At 41.7% G+C, this 25,237-nt stretch overlaps 1 protein-coding gene across 2 annotated transcripts in view; it reads left to right on the forward strand.

Annotated features, from left to right (window-relative positions):
- Positions 1-22,999, forward strand: part of acsl6 (acyl-CoA synthetase long chain family member 6) — a 28,239-nt gene extending 5,240 nt beyond the window's left edge. Inside the window, exons 2-22 of one of the 2 annotated variants that reach the window (XM_030100619.1) lie at positions 777-848; positions 7,310-7,530; positions 8,421-8,535; positions 9,191-9,255; positions 9,918-10,019; positions 10,118-10,217; positions 10,445-10,623; positions 11,627-11,659; positions 12,097-12,148; positions 13,269-13,342; positions 13,493-13,570; positions 16,356-16,490; positions 17,095-17,229; positions 17,364-17,459; positions 18,285-18,357; positions 19,373-19,461; positions 19,599-19,715; positions 19,818-19,961; positions 20,094-20,195; positions 20,404-20,475; positions 20,683-22,999. In XM_030100619.1, coding sequence (XP_029956479.1) covers positions 7,327-7,530; positions 8,421-8,535; positions 9,191-9,255; positions 9,918-10,019; positions 10,118-10,217; positions 10,445-10,623; positions 11,627-11,659; positions 12,097-12,148; positions 13,269-13,342; positions 13,493-13,570; positions 16,356-16,490; positions 17,095-17,229; positions 17,364-17,459; positions 18,285-18,357; positions 19,373-19,461; positions 19,599-19,715; positions 19,818-19,961; positions 20,094-20,195; positions 20,404-20,475; positions 20,683-20,823 — 2,106 coding nt within the window. In that variant the 5' untranslated portion in view covers positions 777-848; positions 7,310-7,326 and the 3' untranslated portion in view covers positions 20,824-22,999. The remainder of the gene's footprint in view (positions 1-776; positions 849-7,309; positions 7,531-8,420; positions 8,536-9,190; positions 9,256-9,917; positions 10,020-10,117; positions 10,218-10,444; positions 10,624-11,626; positions 11,660-12,096; positions 12,149-13,268; positions 13,343-13,492; positions 13,571-16,355; positions 16,491-17,094; positions 17,230-17,363; positions 17,460-18,284; positions 18,358-19,372; positions 19,462-19,598; positions 19,716-19,817; positions 19,962-20,093; positions 20,196-20,403; positions 20,476-20,682) is intronic. The other variant, XM_030100618.1, reaches the window with a different exon arrangement.
- The last annotated feature ends 2,238 nt before the right edge of the window (positions 23,000-25,237 follow it).

The raw sequence follows: 25,237 nt of genomic DNA on the forward strand, positions 1-25,237 counted from the left end.
AAGTACACAGAGAAATCTAAAGGCATTCAGTTTATATTCAGTGCTGACTCACCTGCCTTCGATACACTTATATCCAAATGAGGGTCACATTCTTGAGCTTTAAGGTTTTTCTGTGCTGTGGTTCAGAGCACACGTGATAAAATGTCTGTATTTCCACATCATCAGCTGGTTACATTTACAATCTCAATATAAAGTCAATTTTAATGATATATTCTGGTGCAATTTACAGTGAGATGTCTAAAGAAAAAAAACCCTGTCTGATATCCATTTGCATGTTTTTACAAACTCACGCTGAAAGCATGGCTTTGAGGCTGATGCTAGGTTGCTAGCAGCAAGGTCGCTATCGCTCACGATGGCAGTGCCACCGATATCTCAGTATAACTCTTAGTATTGTGTTGTGTCCGCTATTCTTGAGAAAGTTATTTAAAAAAATCAATTTTTCTTTGAAATTGTTACGATGAGCTTGGTGAATTGGAGGTCCGGGCTGAAGCCTCAAAACATTGAAATTACAGACAGGAAGGCCCTCGAGCCTGAACTCACACCATGTATATTCTCACTGTTCTTCCTCCCATCTAACATTTAAACATGTTCTGCATTGCCGTTATAATTGTTCTGTACATTTGTCTCACAGTGTCTTCTACCACCCAGTGTAATCTGTGCTAAGATCTGTGATTGTTGTCGTGGCCTGTGTTTCCTCCATTGTGCTGATTGATTTCCCGCCCTCAAAGTGTGCACCTGTGTCTCTTTGTCTTTTTCCTCCCCTGTGTGTTTTGAAGTCACGGCCTTACCTGTATTTGTTGCCAGACCGTCTTCGTCTCTGGAGTCAAGCGTTCCGGCGTTACCTCCTTGTGAGTTTAATTTTCTTGATTTGATCATCGCTCCTTTGTGGTGTTGTGGGATTTTGCCTGCGCCTTCTGTAGCTCTTGCCTGTTCTAGACTGACTCTTTGCTTCAAACGTGCCTGCATGTAGCTGACCATGAGCACTTTGCCATGTGATTGCGTTTCTTTTCTTTGGGCTGTGAAGGATAAAATCTACGTAAGCCTTCAGAAGTTGGTGCTGAGCTCCTTGTAATTCAGATTGTGCTAAATATACAGATTGTCCATGTGTTTTAAGAAAAATTCAACAGTCTGTCCTTCAGGATCTGTGGGTTTGTTTCACCTTGCAGGCTCATGTAGCTGCAGAGAGCCAGTGAACTCAAGTAGATTATTTGCAGATGTTGCCTCATTTCGCCCCTTTTTAATAATAGACTGACAAAATGTTGCATGTAGAATCTGTTTTATAGTGCCGGGAAATAAAAACCAAGCAGATAACGTTTAGGTGACGTCTCACTTTACATTCCACGTACATATTTGCAGATCAACAGGATCAGAAGACAGTACAACAAATACTGTCAGTTCATCTGTGTCAACACAACAACAGTTTTCCTCACTCAGCCGTGTGCATCATTTGTAATTTGACCATATTTATTCAGCAGGAACATGATTGCAATGAGCTGGGGGATGCAGTAAAGTGTTTTTACAGGCAAGTCCCTCTATTATTTATAGCTTTTTAATCTTGTATAAATCCCTCATTGCATGAAATCAATTGATCCAAGTTGATCCATTTGAATGTCACACAACACACTTTAACAAAACTGAAACAGAACACAGCAAATTGTTCATCAATAAACCCTGAGCAGACATTATTGAATTGTTTATTCAGCTGCCGAGAGTCACCGCATGTTGAAATAACAATGTCTTCCCGTTAAGTGGATAAAGACGGCTGAATTTCCTTCTTGGTATCACCAACGTTACAACTGTCACTATTTCTGCTCCCAGGATTCCCTGCTCCATCCTCTCGTCACTGTCTGCAGGTTGCGGTGGAGGGTGCACGGCGGTGTTTTTTGTAACCAGCAGCGCTGTGTCTTCCAGCGCGCTGCACAGTGGTGTCAGTGGGTTATGGAGTCTGTCTATATTTAGAGCAGGTTGAGTGCCGTTCCCTCTCCTCTGCCTCTCTTTTCTAACCCACAACAGCTCCGTCGCCTCTGCAGCCAAGCCGCATCTCCCATTGGACACGAAACAAAACTTGTGGGTTAATGATTTCAGCGGGCTAAACAGATTTCTTTGCATGCACGGTCGTGCATGATTTGACATGTAATATTTGGACTGAAATGATGAAATTAGTCCTGCATGCGTGCCAACAGATTGATAAAGCAAGTAAAGCCACATATCGACTATTAGGGCAGCCTTTAACGGAATATTTAAAGCTCTTTTTGAATGTCATACAGTGCTTCAGGTCTTGAAAATGTGAACGTGATTGAGCACAGAGAAACCATTGATGACGGAAAGATCATGTCCCTGTTTGTTTTCTGGCTGGTGTTTTTCTATTGATCTTCCTGTCAGCACTGTTGGAACACGCCAGGTCCGCTCCAAACAGAGGAAGGGGAAATAAACAGTAATGTGGAAAATATAGAGGATGAAGTCAAGGAAAAATGACTTGCTCTGCTCTGTGTAGACAAATGTTCTACTAAATATAGGCTAACTACTGGATGGAGCAAAAAAAAGTACATGGTCATTACTGCTCAAATAAGGATTTTTATTAAATGCTTTGACATAGTTTTTAAACTAATTGTCAAAAATCAAATTAATTTACCACAGATTAATTGATGAAACATGAATATTTTTACAAATGACTAAATTAAATATGTCACATATAAGATCAATCAGTGTATTGTGTTAGGGAAAAAAAATCAATTGGAAGAAACTTTCACTTCTTTTTTTTTATTTGTGATTTCCTTGATCGTAGTTAGTTACTCGACAATCAGAGCAAACACCGGGATGCTGGAGGCTTCACATGGATCAAGTCTCAGGCAGCTTTCAGAGTGATCTATTGGCAAACTACTGGTGGAAAAAAAAAATAGCTGTTGACACATGTATCTGTTTATTGCTGCCTTTCGCAAGAATTGTATGGAATTTCCACTGTCGTGATGGATGTGGATGGACTCAGCAGAGGTGGACATTTCATTACAAAATTAAAGGGATACTTCAACATTTTGGCAAATTGGCCCATTTAGTGCAATTCCTTAGTCATTTCAAACAGCATACTTACTTTTTTTGTGAGGGCGAGCTGTTGTTTATTTAGGGGCGAGTCGGGGAAGGTTTTCGGGACAGACACAATGGAAGTGAACGGTATTTTTGGTTCCCCTCGTCAAACTCATGAAATACACAATCCAACAACGCCAAAACACTTTGGTGGACACGTTATAATCCGCACATTCACTACGCTGTGAAATATTAATGCAAAATTATGAGAGTGAGTTGTTTATGCGAAGATTGCTAAGACGGAACTACTTACTAAACATGGCGTCTGGGCGTACTGATTTCAAAAGAAAAAGTAGTTCCCAGTATTTGCTTCAGTGTCGTAACGCTACAATATTATTTGTTGGTGTTCCACAGCGTAGTGAATGTGCGGATTATAACGTGTCCACCAAAGTGTTTTGGGGTTGTTGGATTTTGTATTTGATGAGTTTGACGAGGGGGAACAAAAATACCATCCACTTCCATTGTGTCCATCCCGAAAACCTTCCCCGACTCACCTCTGAATAAACAACAGCTCGCCCTCACACAAAAAAGTAAGTATGCTGTTCGAAATGACTAAGGGATTGCGCTAAATGGGCCAATTTGCCAAAATGTTGAAGTATCCCTTTAAAGCTGCGAGCAGCATTGGTCGGGGCCTGTGACTGAGACCGTCCTCATACCTTGCTAACTGCTAAAATTCCATTTTGAACGTTTAAAATATCATTTTTAGCAAAGAACTGACTGTTATAGTTTGATTGACAGCTGCTCTCAGCTGATTGACTGCTGTCTACTTCCATATATGGTCTAAGAGTCACAAGACGAGTGTGTTAGTAGAGAAAAATGGTTTCTTCTTTGGAGAAAACCTTTCTCCGATGCATTGATTTCGGCAAAATGCTCACTTTTTAAGGGAAAATTGGTTTTCTTTCAGTCTGTGTGGTTTTCAAGCCAGTCAGACTGATAGTTTAGACACGAGAGGCCTCAGTTTGCAAAAAAAAAAAGTGTGATTTTCCCCATCAGACTCCATCATAAACGACAGCAAATAACAGCAGAGGAGCGCAGCGTGTGATTCAACGTGTGATTTTTAGGTCTTCTTGGGATGAACAAGTGAATGTTGGTTTAATCTCTGTTGCGGCCATTGTTGGCAGTGATGGGGTTAATTTTTCCATTTTATAAAACATTTTCGCTTGTCACGATGTGCGTGACAAATCAGGTGAGTTCTGGAGCATTTTTATGGGGTTATATTTTTGGTTAATGATAATAGAGAAACAGAGGCTTCGTTCACCTTGCCCTCTGCTGGGTTCCTAATTCACTATCATTCACTACCTGTTCCAGCCTTTTTACAAACACCAGGAAACAGTGTTTCATTTTTCTGTCTCATGCCACCTGAGAAGAAGCTCTGATGTCTCTTGTTGTCTTTCCTGGAACTGTGTGGATTAAAAAAAAAAGGACAACTGAAAAGAAGGAAATTCCTGGTCAGGTCAAAAGAACAATGGGGAGAGGGAGTTCTGCAGCGTTTCGGTCGTATTGCTGTTTCTGCACACATCACAGGGACACTGTGGGTTTTCGGTCAGGGGAGATAGTTTCTGTCCGAACAGAAACTCGAGGGGTTTTTAGTGAGAGCAGAATCAGGGAACTCTTGCTGATTTCCTGCAGTGGTCCTGAGTCAGAGCAGAGATGACACCTTACTTGTGTGACAGCGTGGTTCTGCTTTACACGCGGGATGACTGGTGTGTGTGTGTGTGTGCGGGGGGGAGGTGTCAAGTTCTTTACGGTGTAGTGAGAACTCTGCCCTCTGTGGAGATATACTCAAGGACGTCATGGTGTATGTGATTACTTTGTTCAACAATACAACCTTTTGTAGGCAGCACTATGAAGGAAGATATCTTTGCACCTTTAGGGTCTGTTGCTCCCTCTAATATGATTTAAAAACACTGAACAGAACATCACCTTGTTTTTCCAGTGAGGATTTGTGGTGTACAGTTTACATTCACTCTATTTAGTACACTGTTTTCTCCACTAATTCACAATTCAGCATATTTAAATTTGTGACTTCTACTAGTACATCCTCCGCACAGGTTTGCTTCGTTAACTTCCAGGCCTCCTGAACCAAAAGCTGCACCTGACAGTATATTTATGCCTTCATAGCCCAGAGAGCTCAGAGTGTTACCAAAGCCAAGCTTATCAAATGACACTTTCTGGGTCATTTGGCCAGAGTCAACAAATTTAATAAATGATTTTGCTGCATAGCGACTGACACAACAGAACTTTTTTTTATTTTAAATCCACCTGTTGAATGAGTTTATAAATAAGAAAAATGTGTGACAAAAAAAAAAAAAAATGAAGAATTTAGTGATGCTATTTACGCTCAATGATATTCAGGAGGAGGAAGCTCACCTTTTTCAACAGTGCTGTGATTAATGTTACAGCAGTACAGTGTGTGTGTGTGTGTGTGTGTTCAGGGTGTATCCTGGTTCCTCTCAGTCAGCTGGGATCTGCTCCAGCACCCCATACACCAGCGATGGATAAAGCTGCAGATAAAAAAACACTGGTTGTCTCATCTGAGGAGTTACTGCAGACATGTTTGCATCTCATTGAGCAAACTGATGAAGTTTTCATCCTGTAACACTTCAGAAACTCGGATGTGATTTATCTTCCTTTAGTAAAACAGTAAATACTGTCTCTACTCAAAATAACAGGTGAACAGGGGCATCGAGGTTCCCATGGCCTCAGATATTTATAGCTATTGGCTTCACCGTCAGTCTGTTTCTGTGCGTGTTGGAGAGACAGAGAAGGGGAGTGACTGAGAACAGACAGGAAGTGATTCTGATTGGCCGTGAGCTGCGGCAGTACTCCTACGCCGCGCGCCTGATCAGGTGGTCTGGTCTGTGACTCATGTCCCAGGGGAAGGAAGGAAACCCTCAAGTCAGCACAGCCGCCCGCCTCCCTCTCAGCTAAATTATGCGTTTCAGTGTGTGTGTGCGTGTGTGTGTGTGTGTGTGTGAGAGAGAGAGAGAGAGAGGCAGAGCCGTAATGAGCACCAAACATGTTATCTACTATTCATCTCTCAGCCTTGTAGTACAGATAACTCTGTTCCATCTGTTTTGACAGTACAATGCAGGAATGCAGCAGTGGAAAATCATCAATCAACCCTTTTTTGTAAGAATGATAAACGCGTTTAAGGTCGACGGATTCGAGTGGTTCGGTCAAGAGTGCTCAGAAAACTCTGTTGTCAGACCAGGCTGATTCAGCACAGAATAAAACTAGCCTGAGAAAATTGTAGTTCAGTTTCATGAAGGGTATAAATAAATAGTGTCTCGCCCCAGCAACAGATGTGAAATTGATAACTACCCTTCACTACCACTTCCTGGACAACAGTGTATTTCTGTCGCCTCAAATGTCAGAAATCTGTGACACACATCAGTGTTCTCACACGTTTTACTCCACAAGAGAGTCACTCACTCTGTCTGCGACTCGGCGTTGTGTTTAATGATGCATATGATGTGTTTGATATGGCACTTCTGTTATCTGCTTCATTTTACTCACGTTTTACTCCGTCTGCTTCATCGAGGCCCTCATTTCACAAGCGACCATATTTAAGTAACTTCCTCATTTTTGTGTTGTTTCTGCAAAACTAACAACTGTAATATGACGCAACAGAATAGTACATGTGAAGCATAACATTTGCCGAAAGCATCTAATAAATCATCTTACGTTATACTTTATACTATAGTATATTATATTAGTACTCTATACTGTGACTTTAGTCCTTCATCCTGGGTTGGATCCTCCCTGAAGCATTGAGAAGAACTGAAAGAAAGCAGTTTTTTTTAATAGTGGTTGTGGACAGATTTTCACGTTTTCACTTCGTTGATTTTATTCTTATGGCTGCAGTCTCGTGGCAGGTGCCAGACACTGGTTTTGCCAGTTTCAGTCTCTCTTCTTCTTCCTCTCTTTGTTTGGCCGATGAAACCCATACATTCATCTGTATCTCTGCTGTATTTACACCGTTGTAGTTCTTTGTTTTTTGTTTTTTGTTTTTTTTTTACATAAATGGGGAAAAAAGAAACTTTCATAGTCTTGGGTGGAAAATGTGTTTGATATGACACAGTGCGTATTTTATTATCAATAAAATCTCTTACATTTTTTTAAAAAATGACTATTGTTATCACTCCAAACATACTGTAGATGACTATTTAAACTTTGGACAGGTTTTCTAGAACCCCTGTGTGACCGAGCATCCCTCTCCTTGCAGAGCTCAGTTCCACCCTGATGGAGAAGATGCAGGCCCAGGAGATGATGAGTGGCCTGAGGATACCGGAGATCAACGATCTTGGACAGCTGTTCCGCTCGCTGCCGACCTCCACGCTGGTGGGCATCGGCGCCCTGACCGCCGTGCTGGCCTACTGGCTGGCCACCAGACCCCGCCCCATCAAGCCCCCCTGCAGCCTGCAGCACCAGTCGGAGGAGGTGCCGGTAAGACTGGAGCACAGACGAACGCAGACGCTTAGATGTAGGGTCACATTCGCAAAACCTTCAGGTCAAGAGGGCAGATATCAGGTCAATACATCCGAGACGTCGGAGGAAGCCATAAGCAATTAAAAACCGTCAATATGAGTAAATCAATATTTAATAGCGGGTGAGTACATGTGAGTCAGCAAAAACAGATGCATTGTGGTTATGAAGTGCATCGAAATGTGTTTTAACAGGCAGGATTTTAACAACAGTAAATGCACATTTTGCTGTGTTCTGTTTGTTTTCCTGTGTTTACAGTTTTTTACACCTTATTAACGACTAGTGCCTTGCTGTGTAAAAACCAAACCTGTTTTGCTGAGCGGTGTTTGACGTGTGGCTCGATGCCACCGTGTGTTGGTTCACCTGAACCGCCATTCCAAACCAAACACACACACACACACACACACACACACACACACACTAGGCAGCTGTGAAACTTGTTTGATAGGCTTTTTTTTTTTTTTGGTGGCTTTGAGGTGTTTTTAATCTCTTTGGTAACCCGAGCAGATGTCTGAGGAGGAAACAATACAAAGAGCAGGTGGGAACTGATTTTTCAGCACCCGTATTGTGTGTGTTAAGAGCCATATAAAGATCCAGATGTTCCATTATGCGGCCTGAATCATTAATCTGAAGTGCTTGTCAGGTGTGTTGTGTCTCTGACAAGAACAATTATTGACCAGAACCCCCTGCAGCTCAGGATGTGTTCAAAGAATCATGAACTCACAAAAACAAGGGTTTTCGTTCTTCATACTGTCCTCCAAACCCCCTAATGTTGTCATCTCCTACTTTTCAAGATGGAGCTGAACCAATCTGACACTCTCTCTCTGTATGTCTCTTTCCCTCCGAGTCAGCATGAAGACGGAGGCCGCAGGTCCATGATGGGAGACCCGTCCAAGCTGCTGGCGCATTACCATGACGACGCCAGGACCATGTACGAGGTCTTTCAGAGAGGCCTCCATATATCCGGTGGGTGGGATGTCAGGTCAAAAACACAATACAACGCATTTGTGTGATTTACCACTTATATATTTCTCTCATGTTAAGATGTAAGCTATGAATGCCTCTTACTATAAACACGGCTGTACTGAGAATTCAACAGAAGCACAATAAATGCAACTTCAAGCACAGAAGCACAATCGAAACCTCCGAGCCGGTGCTTCATTGACATGTATCGACATGTTTCAGATTATTTGACGGATATTTAACGTCACATTTATGACAAAGCATGGAGAATGCGCAGCAGGGAACATACGCTGACGGAGATCACACTCAGTCTGACCGCGCCGCGATCTAACCGTGAAACCTCCAATTACGTTCTCTGCTGCCGGAGATTAAAAATGAGTCCTCCGGTTGCCAAGGTGATGGCCACCGTTGCTACTGGTAACAGTGTCTGAACTCACGACCGCTGAGTTTTACAACGAAACGACTGAGTCACCATGCAGATTTTTTTTTTTCCACCTGATGCCCCTGAAGCTGCACCCTTCATCTAAGGACGCAGTCAGAAATAAGAACGACACCTGAATGTCCTGACAGCTGAAGCCTCGTTCAGAGTAGCATCTCTAAAGTTTATTGCTGGATGTCTCAGGTGAACAGACGTTTATCCTCCTTGTGTGTCGAACAGGTGACGGGCCTTGTCTCGGCTCCCGGCTCCCAAACCAGCCTTACAAATGGATGTCCTACAAAGAGGTGAGCGCCTGAACTATGAGGAGGAATCAGCCTGCAGTGTCTTTTTATCTTGAAAAATCTGGAGAATATTGCAAAAATACGCTGACTGTAATACAAGGGCAGGACTGAAAGTCAACTGCTCGCTTTTGGCAGCGAGCTGAAAAAGTTGGCGTCGCCAATTCACTATTTTTTAAAAGCAGGACGTTTTGGGAGCTTTGGTTTCGTTTCTCTGTTATTCCCAGAAGGAGCGGACAAATCTGAACTTGTCCAGAGTAGCATTTACGGAGAGAAGACGTCATTGTTCCTGAAGCGTTCTAAATTAGGAAATATGATACAATACCTCTGCTAACGCACGGAAACATTTTTCCGCCACCTTGGCCCTTCAGCTACCGTTCTTTTTTCCATTTTTTTTTTTTTTCCAATGTCTTTCACAGCTGTGGTGATTTAAGACTTTTTTTCCATTTAATTGCTTAATAACCCTGGAAACTTTTTAAGCTCTTTTTTTGTTTTACTGTAAAGCACTTTGTTACTCTGTTTTTTTGTAAAAAAAAAAAAAAAAAAAAAAAGTGCTATTATTGATAAAGGATAATATTGATTGGTACAGGTACACTGTAAAAAAATATATTTGTCCAGATAGTTTATGAGCAGTTCAGCTGAAAACGTCCCATCTTCCCTCTCCACAGGTCACGGCCCGGGCAGAGCACCTGGGTTCGGGGCTTCTGCACCAGGGCTGCCAGCCCAACCCCAACCAGTTCATCGGCGTTTTCGCTCAGAACAGACCTGAGGTAACAGATCTGTGCTTTAGCTCATTCAGAGACACTGTCACCTTCCCAGGCTGCATCGTTCGTTTAACCCCTGAACTGTGTCTTGTGTGTGATCGCAGTGGATCATCTCAGAGCTCGCCTGCTACACCTACTCCATGGTGGTGGTTCCCCTTTACGACACACTAGGTCCAGACGCGATCCGGTTCATCATTAACACTGGTAAGAATAAACATTGGGCATTTTCAACACTGCTCCAGATTGATAACCTTCATTTACTTAAACTTTGAGGATTTCAAAAAAAAACTTTCTCAAAGTCCTTATGTACTAGAAATCTGACGAAGGCTAACCTTAACCACCGTTTCGCGTTTGTTTTGCTCCTTTCGTTCCTTATTTTGCTGATTCTCACACAAGGGTGCGTGTGCTCTTGTGTGCGTGTGTGATTCCAGCGGACATCTCCACAGTCATCTGCGACAAGGCAGAGAAAGCTCAGGTGCTGTTGGAAAACGTGGAGCGGAAGGAAACACCGGGCCTGAGGAGAATCCTCCTGATGGATGCCTTCGACCAGGCCCTGGTGGAGCACGGGAAAGGCTGTGGTGTCCACGTGCAGGCCTTGCAAGAAGTGGAGGTATGAAAGATATGGGGGAAATAAGGGATGGCAGACTGTTGTACTGGCTGTAAATACTGTTTTTTTTAAGAAAAAGCACTGTTTCAAAAGTATATTTCAGTTTTTGTGCTACTCATGTATATTTCCCAAACGTACAGCTCATTATTTTCATTTGAATGTAAAATGGGTTTTTATTTGATCTTTGCATGCTCGTCAACTTCATTGCATATTGAAGTAATCGGTGACCGATTTCAGCATGACGACAGACATCGACTCCTTCTTCAGTGCCTTTATTATGACGGTGAAAGGTTTCTGCTGCCTGCAGGAGTCAGTGCAGCAGCGATGCCTCGCTCTGATAGTGTGGTAGCATTCAGGAATCTGCTTTGCAAAAACTGAACTGCTGCGATCACAGTCTAAACATTGCGATGTGGAGAGATTCGGTCAGTCACAAATAAAACAGGATGGGCGTGTGAACCTGCCAGCGCAGAATCTGTTAAGTGCAGCCTTTCACAGCTGCAGAATGAGAGAACAATGCACACGGCAATAAAACAGGACTACCAAGTGTGCCCGTGAACACCGAGAGGAATTTGACCGCTCTCGATTTGCTTTCCTGTAAGCGTCAGTACTTCAGTCACAGTGCGCGCTCATTAAACCAGTGTGAGTGCCGTCTTCCTAACTCTCTCGAGCACGAGGCCAAAAATATGCGCACGTCGCTCCGCGTGAAATATACCGAACAATGGTGAGCTGCTGAAAGACAGGTCAATCACGAACGCCGCGAGTCTCCTCAACATCACTGTCATTTTTCTGTGAGGATTAGCTGTGCTGAGAAGTGTTTGAACAATGCCAGATGCTCGTCTGGTTTACGGGAAACAGGAGTGATTTCTGTGAAGGCCATGAGACTGTGAGGCAAGAACATAAATATATACCCCTAAAACTTCTGTCCTATCATAGTATCATATTGCGTGACTTGTCAATATATACAGATTGTAATTTTTTTATTTTTTTTTCATACTGTTCCTTCCAGGCTCTAGGCAGAGAGAACTACAGAAAACCAATAGTAAGTATAACACATTCCAAATCCTGCTCCAGTGCATGCTTAATACTGTTTATATGAACACAATTTGTAGAGATGCAGTTTTGTGGAATGTAATCATGACACTCTAACATGTAAATACTGTAACTACAATTCATCATCCAGGTTGAACTTTGGTGGATTACTGTATCGGTGGATTGTTTCTGGCTGAACTGTTGAATGTGTTCTCCTTATTCAATATCAGAGAGGCAGTGACATAATATATCAAACACTACAAGAATGTGGCTACCCTGTGACAGCAGCACTCATTGACAGAAAAAGGCCACAGGGCCATTAACTTCACATATAGTGGTTCAACAAATGAGAATCATATCAATAGTCTGTAATCTGCAGGTTGAATTCAGTAATGACAAATTACCTAATTGACACCATTCTTGTTGTTTTGTTTTTTTTAACCACAGCCACCAGCACCAGACGACCTGTCTATTGTGTGTTTCACCAGTGGAACCACAGGTGAGAGCTGAGTTGCGTGCGTGTGTGTGTGTGTGTAAATATGATGCATGACTTGTATTTGATGCTGGAAAGGCACACCCGCCTTCATCTGGGACGACACAGGTGAGTGTGAATGACAGCCAGGCAGGACACGGACCACAGCAATGAAAATGGATGAATTTGAGTATCCGTTCGAAGCCTGTTCTTGTCAGGTATCAGTCGGCCTTAATCCACACTTTGGTCACACTTTGGCCCTCGGGTAATTCAAATGAAATTTACATCGACCCTGACGAGCACAGATACATAACAAAAAGATTGGAATTTTATTTTTTCCCACATGAATGCCTCTCCGTGCCATTAGATGCGTTCACATCCACAGCGGTTTATTAAGGGTTAACCGCAGCAGCACTTGTTGCACCATGTTGCAGATCAAAAATAACTTTTCAGCTGCGCCCGAAATTCATTCAGGCCGCGTGCCAAGTCAAACTTGGATCACTCTTGTAATTGTTTGGCATTGATGATGAATAATAAGACAAACATGTAATTATTGAGGATGAAAACTGGAGTGTTCAAACAAAACGCTGCACCTCCTCACCAACATCTCTGCCATGTGCTTTAAGGAATTTGACTTTTCTCGGTGTTTCGCAGACGTATTTAAGTTCTGTCTCCCTTGGACTCGTTCCATAAACAGCCAGTTTAGTCTCCCCGATGATATCTGTCATCTCTCAGAGTTGGCGGGCCGTCTAACAACAATAAGGGTTCAGACTGAGTCAACAGGAAAAGGCAGATCAACGTGGGGTCGTTTAAGGACAGCAGTCCATTGGTGGAACAGGCTGCCCCCTGCTGGCCACGTGTTGACACTGCAGTGATGCTTCAATGTTTTGAGGAAACTTCTGCTCTCACGTCAGAGCAGAGCTTGTGTCTGTTATCAGATCAGAAAACGTTTCAGAAAAGAAGAAAGCCCTTTTTATTTTTAAATTCTATTGCTTGATGTGAACCACTACTGTGTTTGTGTTCAAAGCCACAACCAAAACCAAGTCATCAAGTCCTTTTCATCTTTTCATGTCGGGTTGTTTGAATAGATCTGTGCACATCATGGGCGTTTGTCTCAAATGATGTTTATGTTTTCTTAATTCCTCAGGAAACCCGAAAGGGGTCATGTTAACCCATGGGAACGTGGTGGCTGATTTCTCCGGCTTCCTCAAAGTAACAGACGTAAGGCCCTCCACCTTTTACCTCTAAAATATTTTACTCACTTCCTCCAGTTTTGGCTGATTAGATTTCAGTACTTCCTCTCTGAAACACGCATAATTTGATTGTTGTTTCAAAGTATCTCGTCCTTTTCTTCTCTCTGTTTCCCTGCAGAAAGTAATTTTCCCCAACCAAGACGATTGCCTCATCTCCTTCCTCCCATTGGCTCACATGTTTGAGAGGCTCATTGAGGTAAACATTCTCGCCTGATATCCCCAACCCCAGGAAATAGAGAGCCGATGAGTTTCAGGATGTCGGCGGGGGCAGAGGGAGGCTTTCTGTGTGGCGTGCTGTTGACGGTGGGCGTCAGTTATTCAGTGGGAGGGGAGCAGAGGAGGAGGAGGAGGAGGAGGAGGAGGAGGAGGGAAGGCAGGGAAACTTCATCCACTTTTCCCCTTTTTCTTCAGTTTCGCTTTCCCACTATGATGATTCATTGAATTTCTGGAGAATACAACCGGTGGTGTGCATGTTTCATCACTTTGCAGTCTACTGAGATAAACACACACCCACACATCCATATTACACTGTTCAAATTAACCAAATGAAAGCAGACATTAAAGAATCCATTTAAACGGTGTGTATTCTGGCTGTGCCCGCCGGAGCAGTGCCTGCTGTTCAGTCCTTAAGTTTCCCTTTTAGTCAGAGGTTGACTGAATACAGCAGTTCCCGAGAATTTCCACCCACTCCGCCAGATGAGCGCATTCCCGGTGTGGAGACTTGTTCTTTGAATTCACATGGCCGACCACCACCCAGGTCTGGCACTTCCACGCGAGACAGATCAGGATTCTTGTTCTGACAAGTCACTGCGTTTCTCGTGATCCGTCAGACGTGAGGTGAAGTTGTGAGATCATGGTTTTTTGAAAAAAAAAAAAGAAGAAGAAGTAGAAGAAGAAGAAAGAAACGTGAACTTGATATTTTCTGACAAAAAAAAAAATCCCACAGTTGCTCAAAAAAGTCCCGCAAGATTTCTCCTACTTACACAACCAAATGTATAGTATACTAAATGTATAGTATATAGAAGCAAGTATACACTCCCAGAGAATGGACTGAGGTTATTTTCACACACATTTGAAATTGATCTTTATTTAGTTTAGAGAAAAAAGGCACAGCTGTTCGTGGCTTGTTTTCGATAATTCCCATTACACTTGTGCAAAAACAAAACAAGTAAATAAAAGAAAAAGGAAAACTCCTTTTCTGGAGTCTTCAGATGGCCGGGAAGATTTTTGAGTCAAAATTTTGAAAGATTACATGAACAAAACCAAAAAAGGGGAAATATTGATGCTCAGAGGCTGAATCACTTCTGTCTGGGTCGCTTTTCTCCATATCACTACTTGACCACACTTGCCACGTTCAGTGTGCATCATTTCTCTGTTCCTTCGTCAGGTGTTTGTCGGTCATTGGACTGATGAAGCACTCTCCCACCGATCAAACCGTTTCCACATTAACCTGTAATTTTAAATTTAAAAAGAGATTTTTTTCAAAAAGAAACACACTGGGGAACAAATACCTAAAAAGCATAGCTGTAAACAAGAACAGCATTAAAGTATTTTTGCTTTGGAAATTCCCGCCTTTGTCTTTCACTGATGCAATAAGCTGTAAGGTTTTAGTTTGCAAGAGATCTGGGCCTACCTCAAACTTTTATCACTAATTCTTTCTTTATTTAACTACCAGTGTCTGGGTGACACTGTTCACTGTTTTCATTCCAGATTGAGGGGTTAAAGAAAAAAACCTGAAACAAAAAGTTCAGCGGGAAATAATATAAATCCAATGCAATGTTACCGTGCCATGGGGTGAATATTTTTTCTTGGATAGATGCGGGTAGCTTTCACATGTGTGTGTGTGTGTGTGTGTGTGTGCGTGTGTGTGATGGGGGCTATCCGGTTGCAGCAGGTTGAACCAGCGTGGTTTGTTTGAAGTTGATGCACAGCAGGGCGGTAAACAGCATAACACCCAGACGCAGGAAAACACCTGCCTTCCCCGGACGGCAAGGCAGAAGCGAGTGCGGCCGCGCTACATAAACACAAACACACACGGTCACAAAGCACACACAAAGCACAATCAGCGCGGCGCCGCGTCCTGGGACGGTTTCAGGCGCCTGAAATACGCCAAAAAAAGTCACATGACAACAAATGGATTTGAGTTAATCCTTCTTTTAAACAAATGATTAAGAAGTGTGAGAAAAGCTCAAACAAAACGCAGATGAAAAAAAAAGTACTTGTGTATTTATATCTTAAATGAATGTAGGGTAGTTTATAATGTCACTGATTTTCTGATTCACATGTTGATCTGCTTCAGGATTGTTTAAAAAATTATCACCATTTTGCTCCTTGAGTGTGAGAACCGACAGGATGAGTCGCACACTGAAGTTTCACTAATGATTATATAATGTTTACTAATAAAGCACGTAATGAAACATGGCTCACTTAATCTTCCGCTCATGTTCATCAACATCATGAAGAAATCAGGCCTGAACATGTACGGTGGAGGGATTTGTACAATCATAAAGTCAGGCTCATTTTATGTTATTTCCATGTAAAAGGCAGAAAAACAAGAAAACAGTGTTCTCGTCTTTCAGCCTGTGTAGCACCATATCGAAACAAACGTGAAACTTGACTTGACTGCAAGGTTCCTCTTTTTGCTGAATGGTAGGTGGTTCAAGAGCGTGAGAAATACAGCTCTGGCATTTGTGATAAACTTACACCAACTGTAACGTCACATGATTTTCTAAAATTCCTTCTAAGTTTCGCGTTAGTTACTCACCAACAATAATATCCCGGTGGTACAGAGAATTTGAAGAGGTTCATATTTTGTAAGAGAATCTAGAATAAGATTGATTGAAATGATGACTCAGTGTGCAATGAATCACCATAAAAATCAGATAAAATTGTTAAAATCTTTAATGATTTTTCTTCGCATTAAAGTTTTCAGATGAGACTATTTTTCTATGTTGAAAAGTGCTTTTTGTGTCTTGCTGCAGTCTGTGGTGTACTGCCATGGGGGCCGGATCGGCTTCTATCAGGGAGACATCCGTCTCCTGTCAGACGACATGAAGGCTCTACGGCCGACCATTTTCCCCGTGGTGCCTCGACTACTCAACCGCATGTACGACAAGGTAAGCTGGAACGATTAGGAGGACGCCTCGAAAACAGCCGTCTCAGACCTGCGGCCTTCCTCCTGAAACAACCCCGATGAGATTATAGACTTCCAAAAAAAGGAAAATTAACTTAAAACAAAAGAGCAAGCAAGAATAAAATTATTTTTTGTGTTTTTTTTTGTTTTTTTTTAAAGTTAGATTTCCAAAAAGAACACAAAACTGACAGCTAGCCAACTATTTGCAAGGAATGGATGAGAATGTGAAACATTCAGCCATGCTGAATTCTGCAGAACTTGGAGGAAGAAAGATGACAGGTTTTTCCAGTCTGAAGTCTGTTGTTTATTGTAAGTTTTGTGAAAAGCTTCATTGCAAGTGAATATTCTCTGAATGCACTTGTGTTTTTAAAGTTTAAAACAGATTCACAGAGAGTAATTCAGGTCTTGTTTCTTCAGAAATGCCTGCTATATCAACAACAAAAAACTCAGTACTGGAGCAGTAAGCTGTTAATAATAATAATAGGAGAGAAGGTTCATGAGTTGGTGTTTCAGTCCTTAAAGATTCAGATAATCTAGGAAAAGGAAGTAAGGTCTCCAAATGGCATTCGTGTGTCTTATTGTTGCAGATTTTCAGCCAGGCAAACACTCCGCTGAAGCGTTGGCTGCTCAACTTTGCTGCCAAGAGAAAAGGTGCGGAAGTGAGCAACGGCATCATTCGCAGCGACAGCATCTGGGACAAGATCTTCTTCAGTAAGATCCAGGTGAGCAGTTGAGCAATGAACTTCACGCTGGGATGTATTAATGAAGATTTCACTGACTGTTTTCACTTATCTGTTTGTCTTTGTTAAATCTGAGTTAATATTATATGAAGTCAATGTTTCCACGCTGTGCGCAGGCCAGCCTGGGAGGAAGGCTGAGGATGATAATAACAGGAGCAGCTCCTACCTCACCCAGTGTCCTGGGATTCCTCAGAGCAGCCCTGGGATGTCAGGTGAGACACACACACACACACACAGCCCAGAAATAATCACAATTACAAGTTTAACCCTTTGTGTCATACTCATTTAAATACTCTAAAATAAAGATAAAAAAAATCACCCAACTTTATAATTGAAGCCTTATTTCAAAACGTTTTTTTTTTTACTTTTTACACCTTTAAAAGACTCATAAATCACACAAAGTCCACAATTTCTCGGTAAAAATCTTCTGTGAATGGAATTTACATTGTGTTATTATCCCAGCAAACTGTGATCGAGGGCAGGATATACCCTGGACAGGTCAACCATGTGTCACTAAGCAAACACACACAGACAGACAACCACACACTCTCTGCTGTTGACAATGTAGGGTCATGAAGCTAAGCACTGTAATATAAAGTTTGAATGTCACATCTATGAAATAGAAGCTTCTGTTTTGGAACCTGCAGAGACTTCAGACCTACATTTGCCATGTTGTTGGTCTTTATGTAGCTGCAGTGTGGGTTTCAGCCTTTTTTTTTTTTTTTTTTTAACCTGAAAAGGTATGTAGGATGAGTGTTGCAATTCATTCCCACCGCTGTCTCACTGTACATTCTTTGCTCAGCACAGTTGACAAACACAGTTACAGACCAGTTAGCGAGCAGGGTGAACTATTTTACCGCTTAAGGCAGCCCAGGAGAGATAAGAAAAACCAGCTACTAAAGCCTTCACAGAGATATGTACAAACTACACCACAGAGGATTAAAGGACACGCAAAAAATAAACTCGCATTTGAATTGTGAGTGTGTTGCCACTTCCTTCCCGTCGCCCTCTCTTCAGTGTTGTGTTTGTGTGTGCAGGTGTACGAGGCGTATGGCCAGACAGAGTGCACAGCTGGCTGCACCTTCACCACACCGGGAGACTGGACTCCAGGTGAGCGTCAGCCTCAGTCTCAAGGTTTCCTTATCTCGTGCCCTTATGTGCTCGTGTCCGCTCGGCTCAAAGGTCCGCCGGTAAATCCTGAAGTCTGGTTAATGTTTTCTTTGCATCCAGGTCAAATTGGTATCATCCCAATCCCCTGTTATCTTTATTCACTCCGAAAAACGGTAACAATGTTGCTTCAAACTCGAAGAGGTGGGGTCAGTGACATAACTGCTCAGCCAGCTTTGATTGAAGACAAAGATTTATGATTCAATCGAGACAGCAGTGTAGGAGTGAGGGGGTGTAGGAGTGAGGGGGTGGATGGCATGCCTGGGAACTTCGGGAGGAAAAAGGGAGAGGCCTGGAAGGGTATGACAGATAAAGAGAGACTGTTCAGCTGCACACTAAGGTGATTTCCAACATCAGGTTGTAACTGCTTGAGTTTTTCCTTTGGCATCCAATTATTTATTGTGCCTACTTTAAGCAAGCCGAAGTCCTTTGAGTTTGTCCCAGCTGTTCCACTTTTCCATGACAGCTCATCCCAGCATGTGTTTGTTCAAGGCGATCAGAAACTCTTGGGAAAACAGGCGAAACCTGAAGGGAGGACGTTTAACGTCAAGGGGAGCTAAGAGAGTCCCTGTCCGGAGCCAAGACTGCGAATCACTTTATCAGCTTCTCTTTTTGTCAGTGATTAATAAATAATACATGCTCCTGCAGCTTCATCAGATAAGGATTTATGACAGAGGATACTAGATACCGGGCTGAGGTCGAAACCTGATGTGGGGCAGCTGTAAAAGAACTGTTAGATAACTACAGTAAATAAACACTGTAACATGAAAAATATAGTCCAGCATCGCCCCCTGCTGGTGGCGTAAGCTACGTCACCACATATCTGCATTTCCAGGAAGACATGAGGGTTTTCTCTAAAAGGTTTAACCTGAATTATCTTCATTTATGTCACGAGCTCTAGAAAGGGATTTTTGGATTTGCGGACTAGTTTTAGTTGTGATGTTTTGTCTGACTGTAGGTCATGTGGGGGCCCCGCTGCCATGTAACCTCATCAAACTGGTGGACGTTCCTGAGAAGAATTACTTTGCCTCAAAGGGAGAGGGCGAGGTAAGCAAATGACTTAAGAGGGAAAAAAAATACAATACTTAAAATCTTACAACAAGGAAGCAGCCCAGAGGTCGGCTGCATTGATGTGAGGTTTTATAAGCTTTAACCCTTTTCTACTCCTTTAATCTTCCTTCCAGGTTTGTGTCAAGGGACCAAACGTGTTTAAGGGTTACCTTAAAGACCCAGAGAGGTCGGCCGAGACCCTGGATCCAGACGGCTGGCTCCACACCGGAGACATCGGAAAATGGTTGCCTGTGCGTGAATACAGCTTCTATCAACTTTTCAATATTTCACTCTGTGTGTGTATGTGTGTGTGTTATGCATCCTTATCTCACATTCTCTCTGCTCTATCCCAGAATGGCACGCTGAAGATTATTGACAGGAAAAAGCACATCTTCAAACTAGCGCAGGGTGAGTACATCTCTCCCGAGAAGATCGAGAACATCTACATCAGGAGCGAGCCTGTGGCACAGCTTTACGTTCACGGAGACAGTCTGCAGGTGAGAACAGTGAAATAGTTCATGAAGAGCTGAAACTATTTCCAGACAGCGCGATACTTTGTTCAGATTATTTAATCAATCCAACTTCCAGCCATTGGCCATTTCCCTAATAACTTTCTGTGCTCCCTTCAGTCCTGTTTGGTCGGTATTGTGGTTCCCGACCCTGAAGTCATGCCTGAGTGGGCCAAGAAGAAAGGCATACTGGGCACGTACAAGGACCTATGTAAAAACACGGTAGGCAGACTGCACGCTTATTTATATACTGTCATGCCAGACGTCAACTCATATTAATTCAACTATAAACTGAAGTTAAATAGCACATTATCCCCTCAGATCAGAGTTATTATTCTGTCTTTTGAATCCGTGGACAGCCATGACCAGATTGGCTACCTGATCTTCATCCTCTCCACCCGAAACACTGACTTCTCTCTTACGTTTCAAGGTTTTGAAGAAGGCAATCCTTGATGATCTGGTGCGTCTGGGCAAAGCGAGCGGCCTCCACTCTTTTGAGCAGGTACGCGGTTAAAAAAACTTTAAAAAACAGCAAATACACACAAAAAGTTTCATTTTTTTTGGAAATACATAATATAATCATGGTTTAAAAGTACAATATACCCTTTAAATGTACATAGTTAGATTTAGATCGACATTCAAGGACTCTTGTCCGACGTTTCATAACCAGGTAAGTAACTCACGAGGTGTGTTCTCTCTTCTTTCACAGGTGAAAAACATCTACATCCACAATGAAATGTTCTCCATTCAAAACGGCCTCCTGACTCCGACACTAAAGGCCAAGAGGCCGGAGCTGAAGGAGGTCTTCAAGGGGAAGATCGAGGAGCTGTACAGCAGTATCTCCATGTGAAGGCCACCGGACCTCATTTCCCTTCAAGCATCCCAACAAAGAGTTCTGCTTTGAGCTGCAGTGAGACAAAGATGTCACCTGAGGCTTAAAATGCTTTAGCAAAAAAAAAAAAAAAAAAAAAATTAAAAATCTGGGCCCGACTGTGAAGGATTGAAAATGCCTCAAGAAAATCCAATCAACCCTTTCGTGCGTGCGGGATCGTGATGGTGTGACGTTCAGCCATCATGGCATCATTTCAGAGGCTTCTCTTAAAGCATGCATGAAAGGGTTGAGAGACCAAAAAAAAACAAGTTACAAACTATGATGCAGATTGGCATATGGATTGTATTGTAATGCATGCATTTACTGTGTCATGGTATCTCAAATCAGAAATTAGTTTTGTTTTTTTGTTTTTTTCATTTTTAGCTGTTAATGAGTTGCGTTCTTTGTGTCAAACATTTTTATGGATTCGTTCAAATTACAAACGTGTTTTATGTGTTTTCCAGAAGAGGGCAGTGTTGATCAGGTGCAAGGTGTTGCTGCAGGTGATAAGAGGAGCAAAGTTCACCTCATCAGCAGCTGCAGAGTTTTAACCACACAGAAACTGTTGACATAGTTTTGACTGAGAACTGACAATCTGTCACATTCAAGGGAGAACTTGGACAGGCTGGTATTAAAAGATGTCTTTAAAGTACAAAGCTAAAATGTAAAAAACACAAATCTTGAAATGTATGAATTTTTACAAACTTTGTTGATTTTAATAAGAATTTTTTCCATTTTTTTTAACTGAACTGACACAGTAAATGCATGCAATAAAACAGAAATACTGTACATATAGCAATGTACATGAATTCATACCATTTTTATATGACTTGTTTTGATTTTAGCACCTCAGATCTTCCATATATCGCTAACTGCTCCTCACCTGAATCATCCCCACAGCTGAAACTCAGCATCACTCAAGCACTGAGCTCATTTCCACTGTATGCCACTCTCTCTCCTCTCCATCGCTCCAAACCTACCAGCCAAACACAGCCCAACAGCGGAAAGAACCTTCTACAATCATACGACAGCGAGTGTGATGTCTTTGTAAGTAGCGTAGCTCCAGGAGATGTCTAAATGTGTAAAAACGCTGACACTTTGTTGGACAGGAACAAACTTATTCCCCCGGTGGGAAAAAAAAAAGTAGACTTTCGTTCAATGGGAATGCCAGTTACACAACACCCTGAACTGATACAAGAATCAAAAGTTACGTATAACCAAATATTGTACAACTGTTAAAAAAAAAAAAAAAAAAAAAAGAAAAACAGGAAAAAAAAAACAGCAAAACAAAAAAATCCTTCTGTTTGAGGTCACATTTAGAATAAGAAAGTAAAGTAGCAGCTTCTGCGTTTCCAGTCACTGCTGCCCACGTTGTTCCATGTAGAGCATCTCGATGTTTGAGCCACATCTGAGTCACAGTTCATGTCATGTATTCATTCACTCTCTCATCATCAGTATGGCTGCGGGTCAGAAGTTTAGCATGCATGCTCCTTGTTTATGTAAAGGACTGACCCAGTGTAACGGTCAATGAGGTTCACATGCTACGGTTGGTACCAACACTACTTTGTTTTTATTTTTCTTTTCGGTTCCCAGACATCTTTGCACAAAGAGTATGTCAGGTAAAAGAAAACATGCAAAAGCAGGGCTCAGGGCAATGCATGCAGTTTGCCCTGCATTACTGAGGCTACTGGCATTTGACTTGAAAAAGACAAGTACTTCTCTTTGGGCCTTTGTATGCAGCTGCCAGCAGCTCCAGCTGTTAGAGCAGGAAGGACTCCACTCACTCACTGAAGGTCGATTGAACAAACGTCAACTTTTAAATGAAACTAATGTGGTTTTTTTTGAAGGGGTTTACACTTAGAAGTAATGTATACGCTTTTTAAGTTGATTACCGTCCCAAAGCATTTCCAATGCGGATGTACATAAATGAGGACAGCTAGATGTAAGCATATTTATTGAATCAATGGTTTGAATGGATTTTTTTTTCTCTTTTTTGCGTGTAGTGAGATGAATTGTACTTATTTATTTATCTATTCTGCTGTAAAATGGAATCAGCACCATATCCTTGTAATGATTGAGTGCAGCAATAGGGACGAGGGAGGGCAAGGACTAGGACAGGGGTCGTGAAATAAAAGATACTCTGGAATGATTTTAACATGGTGTCTTCTGTCTTTTTTTCCTTTGTTGTTGTTTGCCTTTTACAAACAAGTTTTCATGTGCAGAGTTCCTCTCCAGTTGCCTCAGTGCTCTTTGATGCATCACACATCTTTCCACACTGCAGATTCTTAAAAGTTGAAGAATGAAGTGTAACTTGTGAATGTCTAATAATCAATAACACAGCATTATATATTAATTAAGACAAAAATGAATACTGCAGAACAGGCTTGGGCCCTCTGAACTAGACCCAGGTGAATTGAAACAGACCTAAAGCTGCTGACAGATATTCAGATTCTGGACACTTAGCATGAGAACTTCACTCTTTAAAACAGACTGAGATGTCAGAGGAAACCACACCTTGCTTTAACAGGGAGATGTAGATTCTTCAGCTAACACTAGGGTTCAGTAATGGACCTGCACTTGTCAAAGGAGACTTGACCAGTGGATTCTTTAAACCTGCTGGACTCTGATACCTCAAACAAGACCAGAATTCTTAAAACTAGATTTGTGACTATAGATGCTTGGATTCAAACTGCACTTGGCCTTTTTAAAACACACATAGAGTCATTAGACTAAACTCTTGAACAATTTACACCAGGCCTGAATTGAAAGACCTTCATCTGCTCTTCAAACTGAGCCCAGACTCTTTAAAAGAAAGATGAATTCTTCACATTTGACACTTGAAACCTTCCTGCTGGTCAGCTATCTGAGAGAGCAACATCCGTAATGCTGTTATCACTTAAACTTTAAAAATGTCCTTGTTTGAAGGCTCTGGTTCAGATAATTGAAGTATGTAATACAGTGTATGTGGTCAGTTTATAGAATCCACTTGTAACTCAGACAGTCTGAGAAATTACAATAAGTCTGAGACTGTGGAATAAAGAGCCAAATTGTTATTGAAAGAATGTAGGTGCACATAAGAAGACTCAAGGATATATGAAGAGTGTGAATCAGTTATATTAAAAAAAAAAAAAAAAGAAAGAAAGAAAGAAAATTGATTAATTTTAAAAACTCCCTGTCTGTCTAGGTGTCAAAGTTTAGGTACAAACTGTCCTGGTCTAAAGTTAAATAGTCTGTCTCTGCTTCAGAGAATCTGTGTTTTGTTTGAGGAGTTTGAATCTTTCAAGAGTCTGTTTTGAATTCACTTTGGATTAGGAAAATGTTCATGTCAGAGTATGGCTCGGGTTCGTGTGTGTGTGTGTGTGTGTGTGTGTGTGTGTGTGTGTGTGTGTGTGTGTGTGTGTGTGTGTGTGTGTGTGTGTGTTATTTTTTTAAATACGTGTTTAAAATTTTAATGACAATTATTAAATTTTAAGAATTTGGGATTTCACACGGTTATGAGGAGAGGATGCCACTTTTGGTTAGGTTTATGAAAGTATTTATTTTGTGTCTCTAAATTTATAGTTGCTGGGTTTGTTTGTTTTTTCACTGGGACTTGCTTGTTTCCGAGGATGTTAACAGGTATACATCAAGCAACACAAAATTTGCTCCATATCAGCTGTTCGAACTGAAAGGCAATTTAGCATACATCCCTTTACATTTGAAACACGCTTTTGGACTGCTTTTTTTTTTTTTTTTTTTTGCTCGTGACATTGATAATAATGTGACAGCGTCTCCGCGTGCAGGTGCGCTTGGTTGCTAAGCACCGCCTAAGAAAGAAGGGCGTGGCCGGCTTTTAGCATGCAGCCACAAGATTAAACAAATTCGGCTCATCCTGTAGTTTATGCTTTTTTTTAGTTGTGTTTAACTTAAATTCCTTTTTTTGGGTTGGAAGCTGTGTTTTTTGGACATGGACCCATTCAGACACCGCCTGAGACTCCGTCCTGGCAGCCTATCACTTAACAAACGAGACACGCCAGTGAAAACGAGTCTGAGAAGACGAAACGGTGAGAAATACACTTTAAATTAGCATAACTGTATTTCATAACGATCAAAAGTACACGCCAGAAATAATTTTTGAACACTTAAACGAATTACAAAACTGTTCATTATTCTTTCAAGACATGTTTCTGTTTGTTTTGGTCAGTGGTTTGTCAAAAAAAAGTTTCTATTTTCCCCCTGTGACTTAAAATGCAAATAAAACTATTTTCACGTGCCACTGTCCACATTAAACTTTTAGAAAAAAGGAGAAAAAACAGACTTTTAGCCCACAAGATATATGAAACACTTCGAGAGGAATGTGAGGATGGCACAGCTGAAGTCAAAGCAAATCCTCCACTGGGGGTAAGTGTCATAT

The sequence above is a fragment of the Salarias fasciatus genome, chromosome 10 (assembly GCF_902148845.1).
Source record: "Salarias fasciatus chromosome 10, fSalaFa1.1, whole genome shotgun sequence".
Classification (NCBI taxonomy): domain Eukaryota; kingdom Metazoa; phylum Chordata; class Actinopteri; order Blenniiformes; family Blenniidae; genus Salarias; species Salarias fasciatus.